General features: G+C 40.2%; 1 protein-coding gene across 1 annotated transcript in view; it reads right to left on the reverse strand.

Annotated features, from left to right (window-relative positions):
- The window catches only part of COG6 (component of oligomeric golgi complex 6), a 137,014-nt gene that overhangs the window by 18,315 nt on the left and 95,659 nt on the right, over window positions 1–23,040 (reverse strand). Inside the window, exons 14-15 of the mRNA XM_088460136.1 lie at window positions 3,752–3,883; window positions 772–939 (exon numbers count right to left, since the gene is read on the reverse strand). Coding sequence (XP_088316262.1) covers window positions 772–939; window positions 3,752–3,883 — 300 coding nt within the window. The remainder of the gene's footprint in view (window positions 1–771; window positions 940–3,751; window positions 3,884–23,040) is intronic.

Consider the following 23,040-nt stretch of genomic DNA (forward strand, 5'->3'; position numbering starts at 1 on the left):
ATGAGCTGCTCAAAAGCTGCATTCTACTGAACAGAGTGACCGCCCTGCGCCACTTTATCACAGCTGATTAGCAGCGAGGTCGCAGCGCACGAATCTTATGCCATCCACTTCCTAGCAGCTTAGTGGCATGACAGAAGGTTAGACGGGTGCCTGCACCACAGCACCTATAGACAATGGCAATAAGATCAATTTGCTGTTTGATACAGAGGGATCGTTACACAGGACAATAAATGATTATGGGGGGCGGGTGTATAAGAGCGGTGACTGGCAGGAATTCTGCAGAGTGTGAACGAACAGTAACAGTGGATGGTGTGTGTTAAATGTACTATATGACCAATGTCCCTGCATGGCTCTTACACTTGTATACCACTGTCTAAGAGGGTGGTCAGAGCTGGGGAAAGGAGCAGGAAGACAGCATGCTGTGGGTATAGTGGGGACGGAGAGAGCAGGAAAGGGTCTAGTGGTGGGGAGAAGAGGGGGAAGATGCAGGATTGCCTGGGACGTGTGGTGTTACTTAGTAGGAGAAGTAAGAGGTATGACTGGGAGATGGTGGTGTTGGGAATTGGCCATGTCCACTGGCAGCTTCATCCATAACCGAAGTGGATGCGGCTCTTCACACTTATATAGATTAAGCTTGTGTTGTGTTTGAACTGAATAATCTTGGGCTCAGCCTGAGATACTTCCATAAAACTTGCTCAAAATTACTGATGGAAGAGAAGAATTCTACAATGTCTCACATTTACATTCAGGGTGACCTTCACTAGAACTTGCCTGGAACTGCAGCATCTCCAGGCGCTTGTCAGTAAATTCAAAGAGAGCCAGAGTGGTCTTCATTACATACAGGCAATTGACCATGTACGTGGCCATGTCCGCTGTCCCTAGGTTACTGGCAGATACCGTACACATCTGTAACAATGGATCCAGAACACAAGAGAGAACCTACAAGGAAATAGAGCACAGAACATCATGTTACCTTTCTGGAAAGAGCAAATCATTTCCAATTCTGCTGGAGCACATTGTTCTATTTAATTCCAGGCAAGATCATGGGAACAAAAACTGTAATAGAGGCACAGAAAGAATCCCACAAATGCTATGCAAACCATCCTAACGGGAAACGTACAACACAAATACAGGTTGCCAGTCTAATTATAAAAGTACTGTTATTGTCCTTTCTTTAAAAAAAAAAAAAAAAAAATGTGGAAATAGCTGATATTTCTGGTGTCTCATCCCAGATGTTTCTTTATTATGTTATCAAGAAATTAAACTTTGAATCACAGTTACACTTTCTGGATATGATTCAGAGTTGAATGCAATTTGCATCCTAAAGCTGGCCACACATCTGTCCAACCAGTTGATTGGTTGGAATGAAAATCTGGTAAGGTATGAAAACAAATGACAATCAGCAATTTGCTCTCAAATGCTGGAAAATGGACAAAAACTGTTGTTTGAACAAATTGTTTAGATCAAACATTTAACAAACTTGTCTGACGACCATTTTCATCTGTTTTCTGGCATTTAGGAGCAAATAGCTGATCATCAGTTACTCCCATACGTTACCATATTTTCATTCCAACCAATCAACTAGTTGGCTGGTTGGACAGATAATCTTGTTTAGATATGTGTCCAGCTTAACACAAATGTAAAATGTGCCCCCGCCTGCAAATAGCAAGAGCAGATGAGCCAGTGGTAGGACAGGGGGTGTGGCTATTCTGTAAGTACAAGAGGTACTCACACACTCAGTATACAATTCTTACACAATACAGCAATTGCCCAGAAAGTGTAGAAGCCACAATGGATCTTTCAAAAGCAAATCAAGATGCAAATATAACCATCTTAATTATTTATTTTTTAATTTTACTATAACAAACATAGCAGCAGTTTTCCTCTTCCTAAAACGGAGTAGGAAACAAGATTTAAAAAAAATAAAATAAAGCAAGTGGTCAGTACACTGCAATTTGCTATTAGATTGTAGCCGCAGCAATTATAATATATTTACATAATTGGGTGGTCCTCAGAGGTCATTTACAAAGTATCTGAGGTGACATCCCGAGTTTGCGCTCAGGTGCATAGATTGCATGGGTTTGCATAAGTGTATGAAGAAGCAGCACTGGTGTATTGTACTGCAGAGAAGTGCGAACACAAGACTTTACTTTGCACATTGATATTATTAAAGAAGATCCTTCCAGGTTACAGAGGCATCTCCCAAAAGCGGAGTGCAGGGCTACAGCCTGAAGTATGCTGGACACACTTTTGACGCACAAATTATTTGCAGTGAGCATCCAGCATTATTAGTAAATGGGACTCTATCAGTCCAATTCCTGCGGTGCACATAACAAATGGGGGGGGGGGGGGGGGGGATTTATCAAAACGTATAAGACGACAAGTAGAGCTGTTGCTCATAGCAACCAATCAGCTTCTATCTGGCCTCTCTCTAGTGCATTCTATAAAATTATGTAAACTGTAAATCTCCTTATTTTGTACCCATGAAATGTCAAAGGTCTGAGATTTCATGGGTACACTTCAAAATGAGCGCTACACTCTCATTGGTTGCTACAGATATGCCCAGCTATATCCTTGACGCGGCAAATCGTGCAACGTATATATCACGAGAGGCGCGCCCGTGAGCAGATACGCGACAGTGCCTCCTTAGAAATTGATGGTGCGATTGCAGTGTGCACCATAGCGTATCGCAGCATAAGCCAGCGCGGGAAATCGCATGGCGCGATGCGTTTGCGCACGTTTGTGGCGCGATCAGCCACAATGTAACGGGGCACATCTGTATGGGATTTTACAAATCTCCTGATTGGTCCCCAATCACTCCTTTTAGAATATATGTGACAGCTGACTTTGTTTACCAAATCGTAAACGATAGATTATGTGCTGCAATGAAGACTACATCATCTATACATGCTAGTAAGTAGCTTATTGAGAAAGTCCACAATATCTGCATCAAAACTACAGAGTTAATTAATTGTACAAAAATGGATTTCAGTTTGAAGACATATATGAACTGGTTTTATATTCCATGTTAATTTGATCTTGGTGCCGTGCACTAAAAAAGCATAGAAAACAGATAAAAATGTCCAGAGAGAATAGTACAAAAAAAAATAAACTTTTCTAATCGTAATCTGCCGTGAGCATATTTTATAAAATATCGTGGGGTAACAATGTACAAATCACGCTAATTTATATGCCACTGGCAATAGATACAACTGTTATTATTACCTGTTGCTGGAAAGATATGTAGTGAAAAACAACACATATATAATCCATCATATTTATCAAGTGCTACAGTAAACACTGTGATATCACAGTAGAGCAATAAAAAACAACAAACTGAGTATAGAACAGGATATTCAGTTGGGCAGTCCTGAAATAAGGAGAAATATAAAATACCTATGTTTAGTAAAACAAAATTAAAGTCAAGTTACCCATACAACATACACTGTAGATAATCTACACGATTTTTTCAGGGATCTTATAGTCTGTGTTTTTTCACTTTGACAAAAATGGGTTTGTGTTAGTTCCACTGGAAAAAACACCAGCTAGTACTGTGCTATATTCACAAGGAATAGACTGAAATTGGGAAGAAACGTTGACAGAAAAGCTGCAGTTGAAAGTGCTCAGTGCACCTTTATTTTACCTGATATTCGTAGTTAAAGATTACCCAAATTGATACTTGTCTTTTAAATACACAAATCTCATACAAAAGCAATACTACAGTTAAATGCACAATGCACAATAGAGTTACCTGCACAAAGTCAGCTTGTCGGGCATCAAGGGGAACCACAGAAGAATCATGGGAAACAAGAACTTCACGTAGAAGTGTGAGTGTCTGATTTAGGGTAGAACTCGGACCAAGATCTGCAGGCGGCAGCTCCACCTAGGTATATATATATATAATTAATGCTTATACATTGAAATGATCCTCTATTAATACATTTTTCTTATATGATAGATTAGTGAAAAAGGAAAAATACACAATACAAAATAATTTGCCTCAATTTTATTAAAAATATAAAACAGAAACAAATTCTCTAGAATAAACTGTTTTCATCTAGGGTCCGGATTCAGTGAGCTGTTATTGGTGATTACAGTAATCTGCAAACAGAATCAGCCTTCTGATAGGGGTATTCAATATGGGAGCGAAAACATCGTTTTTGCGTTAATATCGCACCTATGACGTCATTATCGCAGGCTTTACTTTTACACCGTATTCAATTTCAAAGACTTTTCGCAGGTTCGAAAAGTATTTGATAAAAAAACGGGGATAACTTTTCACCATTGAATAGGTGTCGAAAAAAAGTGCAATTTTTTTAAGGAAAAATTCGTAACTTTACGCAAATCCAACTTCGCAGGCTCCCGTTTTTGTTCATTTCATATTGAATACGGGGATAAGCGGGCGAGCGCCCGATACTTTAACGCAAGTAAAAGCTCAGATATTAAACGTAAACTTCGACAGCGAAGTTTACGTTTCATATTGAATACCCCTATGAGTCTAAACACGCTATCTTCCGCAGCTAATTGAATCTGAACCTAACAGTATCAATGAGCCCAAGAGCTTATTCCTGCCTGCTACATTGTCTGTTAAGGCATTGGGAAGCAAGAAATAATGTAGTCTCTTGTTCTTGTAGTAAATTAAAAAGTAAAAGAAAAGATATGACTAAATACTATGAGCGGTATTCAATATGAAGCGTAAACTTCGCTGTCGAAGTTTACGCTTCATATCGGAGCTTTTACCTGCGTTAAAGTATCGGGTGCGCGCCCGCTTATCCCCGTATTCAATATGAAATTAACGAAAACGGGAGCCTGCGAAGTTGGATTTGCGTAAAGTTACAAATTTTTCCTTAAAAAAATTGTAGGACCCCCCTAAAGTTGTAAAAACATGGGGGATCACTATGGGTACCCCCGTTTTAGCCATTAAATGAAAGTCGGGGATTTAAATAGCCGCAGCAGGTGTTTTTTCCCGACATTGAAGAAGTGTTGCAGAGGAGCACTTAGGTTATTTTTTTCGTTTTTTTAAGTGGTCCCATCAAATTTGGGGTACATGAAAATGGGTACTAGCATATTTTTAAGTCCCTAAAGTAAGTTTTTAAAAACACTGCAATTGTGCACCTGCCGCTATAAATCTATTCTAGAAAACACCTGCCGCATACTTGCAGAATAGCCCTGAACCTATTTCCCTATTGTTAAACAATTTTTTCCACCCCAATTTTTAAATAAAGTTTTGGGGGTGTCCCTATTTTTTTTTTTTTTTACTTTTTTTGACACAGTTCTTTTTTAAATGTCATTCCCAGGGGTGCAGGCTATTTTTTTTTAAGCCTGCACCCCTAAACCCCAATTCTGCACTTTTTTTCGACACCTATTCAATGGTGAAAAGTTACCCCCGTTTTTTATCAAAGACTTTTCGAATCTGCGAAAAGTCTTTGAAATTGAATACGGTGTAAAAGTAAAACCTGCGATAATGACGTCATAGGTGCGATATTAACGTAAAAACGATGTTTTCGCTCCCATATTGAATACCCCTGTATGAGGTTAATTAGGAGCATGCCGCCTCGTAATAAACAGCATTGTAATGTATAAAATAATATATATCCATTAGACTGGTGTGTATGTCCGTATAGACACATTCTTTATTAATATGTTTTCACAACTGAAAGTTTGGTAGGTAAGTAAACAATTTGTACTATTATTACCATTTCAAGCCCAGATTACTTTATATTTCAAAGAAAACCACTCATATCTACTATAAAAGCTAATCTCCCAGATCTACTGTATGTGTAAAAGATTCATATTTTTTTTTATTTTGACAAATTATGCGAACAGGATCATGTTTGGTTAGTGAAAGCCAAAATACAAATTTATGTCCATCACCCACAGGGGCTTAAGGAGAACTGTGGAGACCCCATAGCACAATTTTGAAGGTGCCTCCAAGCTAGAAACATCCCTTCCTTTCCCTCTAAATAGCCTCATCTTGCTCTGCTGCATGCTGCCGCCTGAGTCCCAGAATGTCAACTCGCACAACATTCTATGGCTTCAAATTGCTTGTGGTAGTCGCACAGTGGACCTGATTCAGACCCACTCACAAGCGGCCGCTCGATCGTTCGCAGGCGATATTTCCAAACTGCGCATGTGTATGCATCCCAATGCACGTGCGTGAACCACTGCGAGTGGTCTGGAAGGGCTCGCTTGCACAGCATAGACAGCCCATCTGAATGAGTGACCAGAGAGGCCGTTTGTGGGTGGTAACAGGGGCAGGGCACTACTAACGGGGGAGTGGAGGTGCGAACGCAGGCGTGTCTGAGTGTAGCAACACCGTTTCAGAGGCGTGCATAATTATCAGTAGGCATCATAGTACACGTCACCTGCCTGTTTTTTTACACTGAAGTCCTCGCAGAGCTTGCGGTAAGGTAAGGCAACCCACAAGCACTGCGAGCCCTTCAAATGGCCCTCGATGTACCAATGTTTTAATACACTTCCAGGAGAAGATGTGCGCTAGTGGGCGTCTCTACAGACGCTAATGTCACAAAGTGATCGCTCACCAACAAAAAGTGGGCGTGCTTATGCCTTTCCGAGCGATCGCCTGCCATGCCATCACTTTGCCGAATTTGCATACGCTGGGTGCGAGCGGCTCTGAATGAGCTCCAGTGACCACACAGCTGCAAGCCCTTATACACGTAGAGGCCACTACAGTGGACAGCTGTTTTTAAGTCATCGGGGCTTATGTAATAGGGTGTGATCTGGTGTCACTGTGGGAACTCCTGCGAGTTTTCCCGCATTTTTAAAGGGGCAATTATTTTAAAGGCATAACCAGTTTGGTTTCGCCTTTAAAACGATTGCCACTACTACAGCAGCTACTACCTCGTCAGTTAAGGAACCTCAAAAAAGCTTATTCAAGCTTTACTTTTACATTTGAACAACCTCAATAGCCACTTGACTTGAACTTGGTAGGACGATGGCCTCTTTCGTTCGTACTTTTATAATTTGTGTATGCAAACTTTTTGTAGTCCCCAAATAAATTTCCACAAAGGTACTGTCGCACTTTGAAGTGCAGTCTGCAAGAACAAAAAGTGTGTGTGTTCTAAATATTTTCTATTATTACCTTCCGTAGGTATATGAATGGTAGCACTATGATACCAGAGAGTCAGTTTAGTAGTTGTCTTTTTTATATCAATTTGCTGCTATTAAGCACCATAAGACAACAGCGCACCAAGGGCCTGATTCAGAGCCAGACGCTCTGACAAGGGCCGTCCTACCTATTATTGGAGCGGCCTCCTGGCCGCTCGCATAGCTGTGGGTGCCCACCCACAGATTATGCGAGCGGCCAAAAAGATGGTCGCGATGGTCAAGACCATCGGGCCTGCAATGAGACCCTGCGGTAGGGTCTCGCTGCCGCAATCCCAGGAGTGCTTTTGGCTCTATCAGAGCCAAAAGCACTCCCACTGACATCACTAGTGATGTCAGTGGGGCCGGACCCAGACGGTAGGCGTTCCCATGGGAATGCCTCCATCTGGGCAGCCACGCCCCCGGCACGCCCACCAAAGGGGGCGTGCTGTCACTCACCATCGACAGCACGCCCCCTTTGGTGCGAGACCCATAACGACAGCTTGGCCGTCGTTATTCGGGTCTCGCGCATGCGCACGATGGAGCCGCCTCCGTCATGCGCATGCGCACTTGGGCACCATCGACCCGCTGGCGAGCGCTCAGCATCAGGCCCCACGTCCACAAATAAAATACCACAATTGTACTATTACCGGACTTTCAAGAAAACATTTAATATTGGTCTTATTTTTTTATGTCAGTTTGCTGCTGTTAAGCACCACCAGACTGCAAATAAAATTCCACAATAGTACTACTGCCAGACTTTGAAATACAGTTCGCAAGATAAAGATAGCATTTTAATTATTTTAGACACACCGGTAACATTATTACTATTACCTACAAACTGTAGTTAAAAAAAATATATATTATATATATACATACACACACATATATATACATATGTACACATACAGGGCAGTAACTAGGGTGGTGCGACCAGTGCCATGGCACCGCAGGGCAGGGGGCACTATTTGGGCCTGTCTGTTTTCCTGTTTATTATCATTCTCACTTGTAGCTTCCTCTTCCCTGGCCCTTCCCCATGAGGCCCTGGCCCTTTTTCAGGTGCTCTATCTTATGTCCCTATTTAAAAAAAGGGGGGCGGGGGTGCATCAATGCTCTCTCTGGCACAGGGCACCAAAAAGTCTAATTACGGCTCTGTGTATATTATTTATTTATATAAATATATATAATATATATATATATATATATATATATATATGTACACACACACACACACATATATATGTATATATAGACACATAGATATATATATATATATATATATATATATACAAAATAATAGTGTATTTTAAATGGGTCACTCAGACAGTGCACCACAAATGTAATACAACTATTTTGTGGTAAGCTGGTTATTCTAATTCTTAAAACAAGGGCAGGGCAATGCAAAGGCTGCCTCAGTCTCCCTGGCTATGTCTGTGTGATTTATTTTTTTTTTTTACACAACTTTATTCCTGACTCCTGTACTTAGGAGTCCTTCTGTTGAAAGTGCTTCTGCAAACCTGCAACTGGAAGAAATACAACTATCACCAGGTCCCCCACACTCCACTCTGACACTCTCTCAGTCTGTCTCCTCTCCCTACTACTACTACTACTGTCTATTGCAGACTCCAGTGAGTGTCTCTCTGTGTAGCTAGCTAGCTAGCTAAGAAGACACAGCAGAAGAAAGTGGCATGCTTTATATACTACCATACACTTCACTCACTCACTCCTTTCCAGGCAGAAGTCTGGCCCTGTCATCTTTAATGAGTAACAGCGGCAGCATGTCAGCGTGTGACACACACACACACACACACACACACACACACACGGCCCTGCATCCCAAACTGTGCTGCTCGCAGATGTGGTCACTGAGGCAGTAAGCAGTCACTGTAAGTGGCTGTCTGTGAGTGGCTCTCTCAGTGACCGCGAGAATCCAGTTAATACACGGGATTTGGTGCCGAAAATCCCGGGGAATTTAGGCATTCGAAACTGGTTGATACCGGATAATCCAGATTGACGTCCCTAGCCCAGTGATATTTCCTCTATTTTATGTTAAATAATAATAATAAAGGTCACAGAACTTCTCGGATGCTTCAAATATCTATAACATTAAAGTACTCTCCCGGGACTGTCGGGAGCGTCCCGAAAATCGGGTGCCACTCCCGACACCCTGCAAGAGGAGGCAAGTCTCCCACATCGTCCGCATGTAAAAGTGGGCTGTTCGGGTGACAACGCGATTCGCGCGAAATCTCGTCATCGTAACCCCTCTCCCTGGTTTGTAATGCCGGTAATATCTACACGTGTATAGTTACCTGGCAGCCCCGGAAAGGGGTTGCTAGATAGTCGGCATGTATTATACTATGATTTTATATCCCGCTTAACATCCATCCAGCATGCTGCATAATAGTTATTGTTTGCCTTCTTACAAGGAAAAAGTCTTTGGTCCAAATAGGTCACATTAAATGGTTTCAATGGTCTCTCAATGCACTTCTGTAGGATAGTAGTCACTATACTGTATTATTCTGCTGAGTGGAGCTATAGAATTAACTTAAATGTACATATCTACATAATAGACAAAGATAAATCAGAAGGGCTTTAATGTAAATGAACACTATCATTTTTTTATAGTATTATAATTACAAACCTATTGATATTGTAAAAATATTTTATATATATATATTTTATATTTATATATATATATATATATATATATATATATATATATATATATATGTTTAAAGTTGACGGTGCAAGGCGACAATCGTGCTCAGGTACAATACATAAATTATTCTAGAAATAAATATAAAAGTGAATAAAACAATTTTAGGTGAATAAAAGAAAGATTTTGTAAAAAAGTGATGAATTAATTCCCAAAGAAGGAGAAATAATAGTAACGCTTAAAGTTTATATTAATAAAGTGCCAGTGCAGAAATGTATAAAACCGTGCTAAATAGTACAGCTTCTGGGATAGATAAAAATTCTCTCATAGATCTCTATATAGCTGACTTAGATAACATATATTATGACCAGTTTAAAAGGAAAATATTATTTAATGAAATAAAAAATACAAAATATACATAACAATATATACACAAAGATATAGCAGGATATTATAAAAAATGATTTCATAATCAGCACAATACATAAAATAAATATTAAATTTTGTATTAAAATCAATCAGTGATAGAAAGTGCCAAGTGCTTATCTTTTAAATAGATAGATCTTATTCTGGCAGGTTCATGTAAAGCAGGTATGGAGCTACCAACGCGTTTCGTCTGTCTCCCAGACTTCTTCAAGGGTAATGTGGCTCCATTAAAGATTTAGGGACTATATATACCACACTAGGTGTTCATTAGTGGTAATCAATGACATCACTTCATCTGAGTAGTGATGTCCTGATTTAGCTAAAACTTATAAATGAACAAATGTATCATACTGTTTAGCATATATTCAAGCTAGACGCTTGTCTAATAGTTATTTTTAGTCAGTTATCAAATTTCTCCTCTTTTTATCTTTATAACATCGGGGGCCAGGGGATTTCCGCTCTTAGTTGAAAGTGTTTCTGTCCATATTGATCGGGTATATTTGTCACTTCCGCCCTCACTCTACACACATCGTATCCGGTTGGCGTTTCACGTGTCCTTCTCCGCGCGCATCATATCCTGTTGATGCGATCTCTGGTTTCCTGAGTGTATGTGTTGCGCCCGATGGCTATCTACATCACTTCCGCCCCTTCTCTCTGTGGATCCTTTCACGTCACTTCCGCCCTTTCCCCACTGGCGTAACGTCATCATCCCCTGTCTTTAATTTCAACCACGTTCATGGCAGTAATTTAAGAATTCACTATACTGGGTTATGTCCCCAATAGTTGTTTTGTAAATGCGTTTCAGAGATGCATAATTTCAGTTGGTTAAAACAAATTATAAGTCCAAAACGTTTAATTTAACATATCTTAATGCATAATCTATTAGCATAATGTTGTCATCTAATCACTATTTTGCCTCAGTTAATATAGATACATTTTAACAAGCATATTCAGCATAGTACAATAGATGAGTATTTTTATATATTGGCAGTTTAAAAGAATTTTAACCCGTTAAGGACAACCTAAACAAAAAATATATAAAATTACTACTAATAATGGAACGAAAATGTTCCTGCTATATTCATTATGTATGATATATTCATATTCATAGGTTTACACACTGAAATAATGTTCGTTTTATAAATATATTTCTGGCTTGGAGCTTATATATAAAATTCTCGGTTTTGTATGGACTCAGGAAATAGGTCTACTTTGAAATATTCAATTAATTAGGTCATAGTTCTTTTTTCACTATTGTCCAAGAATTTTGTTTGTTCATTATTCAAAAACTGTCTCATAAATTCTGATCCTGGAAATAGGTGCAGTCTGTTTAGGAATGGTGACTGAGGTCTCAATTCACTTCCTCCGATAATAGTTCCAATTCGTCTGGAGTTCTTCATACCAAGGTTACCTATATACCCCAATATATTCAACTACAGCACTCAGACTTCCTAGGAGGTCTCCCAACCAAGCCCTACCACTCTTAGCTTCCAAGATCGGACGAGATTGGGCGTTAAGAAGTGGGTATGGCTGTAGATATCTACACGAGTAGTTACCTAGGTACTGGTCTTCTTCATGGTTCATAATTGCCGATGCGCTAGTAGAGGGGATAAAATGTGGGCATCATATTGATTGTAGAGACTGTTCCAGTTCTTCTATGATTCTAATGTAGTTAATTCATTTTTCTTATAATTCAGGTCCACATATTCTAAATACCTCCAGAAAAATTACTACAGCACTCGGACTTCCCAGAGGGTCTCCCATCCAAGTACTAACCGGGCCAACCCCTCTTAGCTTCCAAGATCAGACAAGATTGGGCGTTAGGAGGTAGGCATGGCTGTAGATATCCATGGTCCATAGAACCCAAAATAACAGCAATATTACAAAAAAGGTGCTATTTCATAGCTATCGTTGAAGCCTTCCGGAGTCATAGTTCTTAGTTCAAAAATCCAGAACATCTCGTGTTGGGATAATTTCTTGGCTAGATCTCCTCCTCTCTCTCCCATTGTAACTTGTTCAATAGCTTTGAAGCTTAGTTCCTCCGGGTCCGAGTTATGATGCATAGTAAAGTGTTGGGAGACTTCAAGTCCTTCCACCTTATTCTTAATGTTTCTAATGTGTTCCTGGATCCTGATTTTTAAAGGTCTCTTAGTTTTCCCAACATATTTTGTCCCACATGAACATTCCAGTAAATATATGACAGAGGTCGAATTACAATTCATATATTGTTTAATTTTGTATTCTTTCCTGCCCGTGGAATCCGAAAACACCCTTCTTTGTGGATGTACATATTTACAGATGTTACATTTTCCACATTTGTAGCATCCTAGGCACCTGGGCAAAGATCTTTTATCTTGTGTTGTTACAGGCCTAGTCATGCTTGGTGCCAATATTTCTTTAAGACTACGGGCTTTCTTAAATACAATAGGCGGTCTTGGAGGAAGAATATCCTTCAACACTGTGTCCATTAGTAGGATATTCCAGTGTTTGGTAAGCGTATTCTTGATTACTTTTTCATGACCATTATATGTAGTAATAAATGGTGTCACTTTGGCTTCAAATGTCTCCTTTTCTTTATACTCCAAAAGTGTTGTTCTTTCTTCTATTATGTAAAGCAGCGAATAGAACCAAGAATCTAGAAAGAACAACACTTTTGGAGTATGAAGAAAACGAGAAATTTGGAGCCAAAGTGAACCATTTATTACTACATATAATGGTCATGAAAAGTAATCAAGAATACACTTACCAAACACTGTAATATCCTACTAATGGACCCAGTGTTGAAGGATATTCTTCCTCCAAGAAAGCCCGTAGTCTTAAAGAAGTATTGGCACCAAGCATGACTAGGCCTGTAACAACACAAGATAAAAGATCTTTGCCCAGGTGCCTAGGATGCTACAAATGTGGAAAATGTAACATCGGTAAATATGTACATCCACAAAGAAGGGTGTTCTCGGATTCCACGGGCAGGAAAGAATACAAAATTAAACACTATATGAATTGTAATTCGACCTCTGTCATATATTTACTGGAATGTTCATGTGGGACAAAATATGTTGGGAAAACTAAGAGACCTTTAAAAATCAGGATCCAGGAACACATTAGAAACATTAAGAATAAGGTGGAAGGACATGCAGTCTCCCAACACTTTACTATGCATCATAACTCGGACCCGGAGGAACTAAGCGTCAAAGCTATTGAACAAGTTACAATGGGAGAGAGAGGAGGAGATCTAGCCAAGAAATTATCCCAATGCTAGATGTTCTGGATTTTTGAACTAAGAACTATGACTCCGGAAGGCTTCAACGATAGCTATGAAATAGCACCTTTTTTATAATATTGCGGTTATTTTGGGGTCTATGGACCATGGATATCTACGAATCTCGTCTGATCTTGGAAGCTAAGAGGGGTTGGGCCCGGTTAGTACTTGGATGGGAGACCCCCTGGGAAGTCCGGGTGCTGTAGTAATTTTTCTGGAGGTATTTAGAATATGTGGACCTGAATTATAAGAAAATGAATTAACTACATTAGAATCATAGAAGAACTGGAACAGTCTCTACAATCAATGATGCCCACATTTTATCCCCTCTACTAGCGCATCGGCAATTATGAACCACGAAGAAGACCAGTACCTAGGTAACTATACTCATGTAGATATCTACAGCCATACCCACTTCTTAACGCCCAATCTCAGAAAAAGAAGGAAAATGTAGACTGCGCTGCTGTGACTGGATACTAACATGTGCTTGATTAATCAAATGAATAACACTTTAGCCTCTCTGAATCAAAAAATAATCAACATTTATTAGACATACAATAATAAAAACAGATAAAATGTAACTCATAAATATGAGTATATATCACAATAATACAGTTGTTACAACAACTCATATGGCCATTTAAAAGTATACGATTGTAGATCTTTACCCAATACGGGATAGTACTTTGTTGTAAGTTCAATTAATGAAAAATAACGGTTCAAATGCTCACCATTACTCACATACACAAATAGAAGTATTCGACAAAAGGCTTGATGTAAATGGATATCCAGTTGGTACTTGTAGTGCACTGGACTGTGCTTGGGAATAAATATCGTTGGAAATAAAATATTTGCAAGGCTGGGTAGCCTTCAGTAGTAACAAAGCCGTGAAATGCCACCTGGCGATAAGGTAAAGTGGCTGCTGAACTGGGACTGATGTCCGCTCTGTATCACAGTCCCGGGTAAATCCCCCGTTTTGCTGGACGTAGCCCTCAATGGTAACGGAGCCGTTTTTTATTACTTGGAGGAGATGGTAGTGTGGCGGCTGTGTTGGGACTGGTGCCCGTCCTGCGCCGCAGACCCAGGTCACTCCCCTGTTACCGGCAAACAATGTGTAGAGCGGTACAACACCAGCACCTATGCTGCCAGCCTGATGCTCTCCGATATACTGGGAGCTCCCGTCTCTCCGCGCCTTGTGGATAATGGTGGCAGGAACAAAACTGCTGAGTTGCTGAACACTGTTCACAGTGTTTAACCCCTTCAACGCGTTTCGCTCCTCTGTTGGAGCAGTTTCAAGATAGGGGTAATCCATCCATATCTTACCCTTAAATAGGGTTTTCAATTGAGCAACTACAATCAGCTGAGTTCTTAATCACTTCAATTATCTCTTATGTTGATTCACAGAGGCTATTAACCATTTGACTACTTGCTATTCATTAATCTCAACACATAAATAAAGGTATAACAATATTAAATATACAATAAAATAATAACTAAATAGTATACTCATATAGATGTATAACACTAATTGTTACACTAGCCAAAATATACATAAGTAAATACATGTTAATAGGAATAATGAGCATACCACAAACCATATACCTATAAATAAATAATTTGATATCGAATCTATCATTATTTTTCTTTTTCTATTTTAATGTTTTTAATATTATTCTGCACAGATATATATTACCCATTATATCATTATTCCATATAACCCTATTTCTTCTTTCATTAAATCTATCTTCTAAAAACATCGACAAATGTATAATTTGTATTATATTTTATTTTCATATATTCTTTTTATTTTCATTATTATTATTTTTATTATTTCTATTATTGACATACAGACCCCAACTCAATACCTACAACCCATAATAACCATGAATTCATAAAATAATTCATCTATAACAGCCCCAAACCACATTCACCATTTCTCATTTGTATTAACACCTACAGAGGTGCTCTTATTCCGTAGACACAAATCTACTTAATCAAACACAGTGGAATCTACAAAATATATCATGTTATTAGTACTAAAACCAGAGGCAGACCCGTACAGATGCAGAGAGTACAGCGACAGTCGTCTACTTTTATCTCCCTGCATCACACAAGTCTCCCCTGGTAGTACTATCCAGAAAATATTGTTCTACCATCTAAAACTCTTGAATAAGACAACAACCCCAGTAAATACCTAGTCCATACATGTATAGTCTACCGCTATATTTATACCCTTAGGGTGAAGTGTATCCAATTTGAGAATCCAAGAGGATTCTCCTAAACACAATTTTTTGAACCTATCTCCTCCTCTTCTGGTTCCTTGGAAGTGTTCTACCACTGTTAACTTGAGTCCTGATGGATCACCCCCATGCATCAGGGAAAAATGTCTTGATACACTATGACTTTGTAATCTGTTCAAAATATTATGTCTATGTTCTCTAAATTTGGTCTTAATGGCCCTTGTGGTTCTTCCCACATATTGTAATGAACATGGACACTCGAGAACATAGACGCAATAAATCGACTCACAGTTAAGAAACTGTGCAATAGGGTAAACCTGTGCAGTGGAACTAGATACTAACTGGATGCATCTATTTGATATATATCTACATGTAAGACATACTCCCCTATTGCATTTGTAACACCCCAAAGGTCTAGATGGAAGCCAGGAGTTCTCTTTTACAGTGACTATTGATCTTAATTCATTAGGAGCCAGAATGTTTTTATGTTCTGATTCTTTTTGAATATAATATTCGGATTTTCTTGAATACATTGTCCCAATATTGGGTCTTATTTTAGAATATTATAGTTTGCTTTAATTATCTTTTTTATTTGACCAGATTTCCTATTATATTTAGAGATAAAAGGAATAAATTCCTTTTCCTTGGATTGGGAGATTTTAGGTTTAATTATTCTTCTCTCATCTATCAGGAAGTTATCTCTCATATATTGTTTAGGGCCCTGTACTCCCAATAGTTGTGATCTAGAGAGGGACACAGCATAAACTTTAGCTTCTTCCAGAAGTACTTTTGGATACCCTCTTCTTTCAAAATCATTCAGCATAAATTCCATCTGCCTGTAAAATTCATCTTCCCTTTCACAATTCCGTCTCAATCTCAAAAGTAGATTTTTTGGTATATTAGATATCCACGGTCTATAATGACCACTAGTATAGTGGAGATAATTACCCACTCCTAAATTTTTAATATGATTAGATGCTATCACAATGTTATCTTCTCCTATGGTGAAAGAGACATCTAGGAAGTTGGTTTGTTTTAAATCAAAAGAATGTGTAAATTTAAAATTAAAAGTGTTAGTGTTCAAATAATCCACAAACTCAAGTGCTAAATCAATACCCCCATTCCAAATAATAAATAAATCATCTATATAACGGCCATAGAGGACCAGGTTCTCTCCATATGGGCCACCCCCCTTGTCAGCAGATTTTATAACTATTGTTGAATCAGGATAACTCTCTGAGTAAGGGGCGACGTGACCTTGTTCTTGACGCCATTTTATTTATTTTGACACACAACTTTTTGTTTGACTCCACTTATTATTTACAAGCACTAGTTTCGCCAATCTCTATATGGGTCGCTTCGAGGAGGAATACCTCTGGGGTGGCCCATATTCATCTTCCCATATGTTGTTGATTATTTTTTGATTCAGAGAGGCTAAAGTGTTATTCATTTGATTAATCAAGCACATGTTAGTATCCAGTCACGGCAGCGCAGTCTACTTTTTCCTTCTTTTTCTATGGTTGTGTTCTTTATGTCAGAAAAGCAACTGACATTTAGACTTTGCAGCACTGTGAACTGAGATACACAAACAGCACTTTTTAGATATTCTACGTACATATTGGTTCTTTTTAGTGCCGGGTGTCGACTGGAGTCGTCCCCCTTTTTTTGGTTTGACCTCAGGTGACATAGGTTGTTCTTAACGCCCAATCTCGTCCGATCTTGGAAGCTAAGAGTGGTGGGGCTTGGTTAGTACTTGGTTGGGAGACCTCCTAGGAAGTCTGAGTGCTGTAGTTGAATATATTGGGGTATATAGGTAACCTTGGTATGAAGAACTCCAGACGAATTTGAACCATTATCGGAGGAAGTGAATTGAGACCTCAGTCACCATTCCTAAATAGACTGCACCTATTTCCAGGATCAGAATTTATGAGACAGTTTTTGAATAATGAACAAACAAAATTCTTGGACAATAGTGAAAAAAGAAATATGACCTAATTAATTGAATATTTCGAAGTAGACCTATCTCCTGAGTCCATACAAAAACGAGAATTTTATATATAAGCTCCAAGCCAGAAATATATTTATAAAACGAACATTACTTCAGTTTCTTATATGCTTTACAATCATGTGTAAACCTATGAGTATGAATAGATCATACAAAATGAATATAGCAGGAACATTTTCGTTCCATTATTAGTAGTAATTTTATATATTTTTTGTTTAGGTTGTCCTTAACGGGTTAAAATTCTTTTAAACTGCCAATATATAAAAATACTCATCTATTGTACTATGCTGAATATGCTTATTAAAATGTATCTAGACAGATGTACCACTAAGGAATCTGGGTTGGTATATGCCTTCTCACAGAAATACCGCTGTGGCTTCTAAATGCAGGATTTTCCCTTCACAATGGCAAGCTCCAATGTGTCCAGCAACAATCTGGTCTCTGTAAACCGTGAAACAGCTTTGAATAATGCAGATATATAACCAAAGATTTATGTTCCAAGATTTCATTTAGATGATCCTACGATAGCAGCTCATCATTTTTAAAATGTCACATGAGAACTGTGGAAATGAATGAGGATAATTTACTACCTTGTACAGAAGGGCGGGATGATGCGTCGGTGTAATGGGGACGCAACTGTCAGGCCAAATTACACACATCTGTTCCATTGTTCTACCTTCCAACTACTGTATTCAATAATCAACTAAATAACTCAGCACAGTGGTGATACTGATAAAGTGCAATTTACCCGCGTCTGTATAAACAACAAGGCTCCACAAAGGGGATCTCTGCACACCGATACACATACGTTATTGTCGTTAGTAACCATGCACAAAATCTCAGTTAAAATATTCAGCTGTCACACTAACACATCCTCTGCAATGAGCGGGAATGACAACAGATATAAGCGGTCATTATAGTAACATAAAATGGTTATTTCACGGCCTAAATACTCACAACCTTCAGAACATTTCCTTTATTTGTCCAACTAGAAAATGCCCCTTATCATATTACCTCACATTTATATTGTGCCCATGTCACGTCCTTTCCTGTACTGATACTGCCCCATGTCACGTCCTCTCCTGTACTGATACTGCCCCATGTCACGTCCTCTCCTGTACCGATACTGCCCCATGTCACGTCCTCTCCTGTACCGATACTGCCCCATGTCACGTCCTCTCCTGTACCGATACTGCCCCATGTCACGTCCTCTCCTGTACTGATACTGCCCCATGTCAGGTCCCTCACTGTACTGATACTGCCCCATGTCAGGTCCCTCACTGTACTGATACTGCCCCATGTCAGGTCCCTCACTGTACTGATACTGCCCCATGTCATGTCCCTCACTGTACTGATACTGCCCCATGTCATGTCCCTCACTGTACTGATACTGCCCCATGTCATGTCCTCTCCTGTACTGATACTGCCCCATGTCAGGTCCCTCACTGTACTGATACTGCCCCATGTCACGTCCTCTCCTGTACTGATACTGCCCCATGTCACGTCCTCTCCTGTACTGATACTGCCCCATGTCACGTCCTCTACTGTACTGATACTGCCCCATGTCACGTCCTCTCCTGTACTGATACTGCCCCATGTCACGTCCTTTCCTGTACTGATACTGCCCCAAGTCACGTCCTCTCCTGTACTGATACTGCCCCATGTCACGTCCTCTCCTGTACTGATACTGCCCCATGTTACGTCCTCTCCTGTACTGATACTGCCCCATGTCACGTCCTCTCCTGTACTGATACTGCCCCATGTCACGTCCTCTCCTGTACTGATACTGCCCCATGTCACGTCCTTTCCTGTACTGATACTGCCCCAAGTCACGTCCTCTCCTGTACTGATACTGCCCCATGTCACGTCCTCTCCTGTACTGATACTGCCCCATGTCACGTCCTCTCCTGTACTGATACTGCCCCATGTCACGTCCTCTCCTGTACTGATACTGCCCCATGTCACGTCCTCTCCTGTACTGATACTGCCCCATGTCACGTCCTTTCCTGTACTGATACTGCCCCAAGTCACGTCCTCTCCTGTACTGATACTGCCCCATGTCACGTCCTTTCCTGTACTGATACTGCCCCAAGTCACGTCCTCTCCTGTACTGATACTGCCCCATGTCACGTCCTCTCCTGTACTGATACTGCCCCATGTCACGTCCTCTCCTGTACTGATACTGCCCCATGTCACGTCCTCTCCTGTACTGATACTGCCCCATGTCACGTCCTCTACTGTACTGATACTGCCCCATGTCACGTCCTCTCCTGTACTGATACTGCCCCATGTCACGTCATCTCCTGTACTGATACTGCCCCATGTCAGGTCCCTCACTGTACTGATATTGTCCCTGGTCATGTCACATATTATACCCCCATGTACCGAGAACGCTCCATGTCACCCCCTCCCCGAATTGACCCGTCCCCACTGACTTGACTATGCTACAGATTATGTCCCCATTGTTCCCTCTATCAGCAACGGCTTCTTCTTTGCCAGGTCCAATTCACTCTCTGATCCAGTCTCTAACAGAACAGATCCATGACTGTAGAGGAGATGTATCAAACCTTTCAGAGTAATGCTGGCCACACACACAGCGATATTTTACTTGATTTGGTCGATTCCGACACATTGGAACGACAAATCGTGTAAAATATGGCCAAATTGAGAGTAAATCGTGAGTCCCCCACTCATGATCACCACTCACGATCACGATGCGATACGCGTCCCCGCTGGTCGCACATCGCATCGTCAGATCTGCCGTGCAGTAGGGCAGATCTGACAATCTAGGAGGCGATGCACTGTAAAAAGTCTGGATGCAGGAGAGATCGTATGAAGATTGGACACCAAATTGTGTGCAGATCGTGTGGAGAGCTGCCGGGGAGAGTTTCAAGGGAAATCATACACAAATCGTACACATCGGCTGATCTTGTGCACATTGCTATGTGTGTGGCCAGCTTTAAAGTGGAGACGTTGCTCATAGCTTCTATCTGTCATTGCTCTAGAACCGTTTAAAAAATTACAGTTAAAAGCTGATAGGTTACTATGGGCAACATCCCCACTTTATCTCTCTCGAAGGATTAATATATCTGCCCCTTTGTGTAAGTAACAGGTTGCCAGCCAATCAGATGGCAGGAGCCGGACTGTCTCACAGAACACATCTGCAGAGAGATATTTATGTACTTACAAGTTAAACATCAGTTTATTTACTTATTAAAGTCATATGTATGGAAATTAAACACAAAGCTGTACTTTGTGGCACCTGGTGGATTTGGATCGGGATGGCATCTCATTTGGGATGCCATGCATCCCGCCACTCTTCGCATGCATGCTGGCATTGATTACGACGGTATGCATGAAGGAAAGGGCAAAGGGCCGCTCTCTCTCGGTAAGAGCAGTCCTCTGTGAATGAGGGACTTCCAAGTCTATGACCCAGAAGTCCCTCTAGCATCACTCTGCGCATGCACAGAACGCGCGCCACGGGGGGTGGTGGAAGGAATCAGATCGGCTCACTCCAGGGAAGGGGTTGGTGTCGCAAATAGAAGCCTATAGGCATCTTAAGATGGCATTGCCCACACATCAAAGCGATACATTCTGGGGCTTGATACATATGAGAAATGCGGTCAGACCCATGAAAACGGCATTCGGTGAGACTACCCTTTGTCCCAGACCATGCAAGATTGCCGGTACACACTAGAACGGAACGATAGCTCGTTCAGTCCTTCATTAAACTACACAGCCCTGCATGCGATATTGTGTAATTGGCCATGCAGCACAGCCAATTACACGATGTCGCATGCGACCTGCGGGAGCACGCAAGTATACACACTGCACGATAGGCCCAATTTGACGCTCTGATTTGCCTAAATCGGGACGATATTGTGCAAGTGTGCACCAGGCCTTAGAAGCTGATTGGTTGGTAGTTTATCTCCCCCCATAGTCCTATTTTGATGGTAACTACAATCGCTCATCCTGTCTCAAGGAGTATGAACTTTCAAAGTGGTTTAGAATTAGAAAATGTGCTCCATATCTCTTTGAAATCCCCTTGTCTGAAGAAATTTAGGATTAGAGTATAAGATATGACCTACAATCACATGGTCCCTAATATCAGGATCTAAGCAAAACTATGGTAGGCCATTATTAAATTAAAATAATTTAGGAGCGAACAGCAATTTAATTTTGATTAAGTCCATATCTTGGTAAATTCATAGGTCACATTGTACAGGTTACAAATTGAATCAGCTGGATGAGGGTAAAGAGAAATCTCTCCACTATCCTTATTGGGCCTCATGAAAAAAAATGTTCACAGCGGATCTTGTGCCAGTTTCAACAACAGTGATTCACTCTGATCACTTTAATTTGGTAATTGTACAGTATATAATCAGTTTCCTAGTTATTTCCTACCACGAGCCCTCCCCAGCCCTCCTTTTATCTCCATGCCCATCTCAGTCCTACAATTGTCTTCCTCAATCCCTTTTTTAGTTTCTCCTTTTCCTCTCTACCTTTATCTATACATAGTATAAACTAAAGTCCCTGGTAGGGGGTCTGGGTTTGGTCGGGCTAATCTCGAGAACCACTGGATGGATGTTGATACAACTTTCACTATTCTATAGAGCATTTGTCGAGGAAGTTTTAGGTGTATGAAACATTAAAGTAGGACAAAAGGGAGCCAAACAGTGACTATTATAGCGAAGCAAGTCAATGAAAAATTGGACATCCAAGCGCTTACTTGGTTTATGCTGCCTAAACCATTAGATATATATCACAACAATGGACCAGGCAGAGATTTTTACGTATTATCCGGTTTCTCCAGAAAATTTGATGTAAACACGGTTTACGGATACAAAATTTCAGTTTTTCCCTTTTGTAACTGTTCATTTCATTTATGTGAAAAACGATTCTTCAATTTCAAACGAGTCCAATTCCCGGTGAGAGTCTGCTTTGGCATGACGGTTAATAAAGCCCAGGGACAGACACTTAACGTGGCTGGAGTAGACCTAAGTAGACAACTTTACGTGGCCTTTTTGCGTGTCATGGGCAAACTAAAACTTTTCGCGTTGACGTCAGGAGGAAAAACGATTAATTCATCTACAATCTTATAAGAAGACCTCAGCTGAAAAAGACTATCGTCGTAAACTCAAAACTGCTCCCGTGCAAAGCCGGGGCAGGTCTCTAGTGTTTATATACTTTACAATTAATTACGACTAATTCATCTACAACTTAAACTATGAAAGAATAAACAATAATGTAGTTACGTTTTAATTATCCCTATTTTTGACCTATGTGTAGCTATTGCTGTAATTAGATTAGAATAAAAAAGCTTAACGTAGTATCACAAAAACAAAACAAA

Source organism: Taudactylus pleione, unplaced genomic scaffold, assembly GCF_031769625.1.
Source record: "Taudactylus pleione unplaced genomic scaffold, aTauple2 ptg000043l, whole genome shotgun sequence".
NCBI lineage: Eukaryota > Metazoa > Chordata > Amphibia > Anura > Myobatrachidae > Taudactylus > Taudactylus pleione.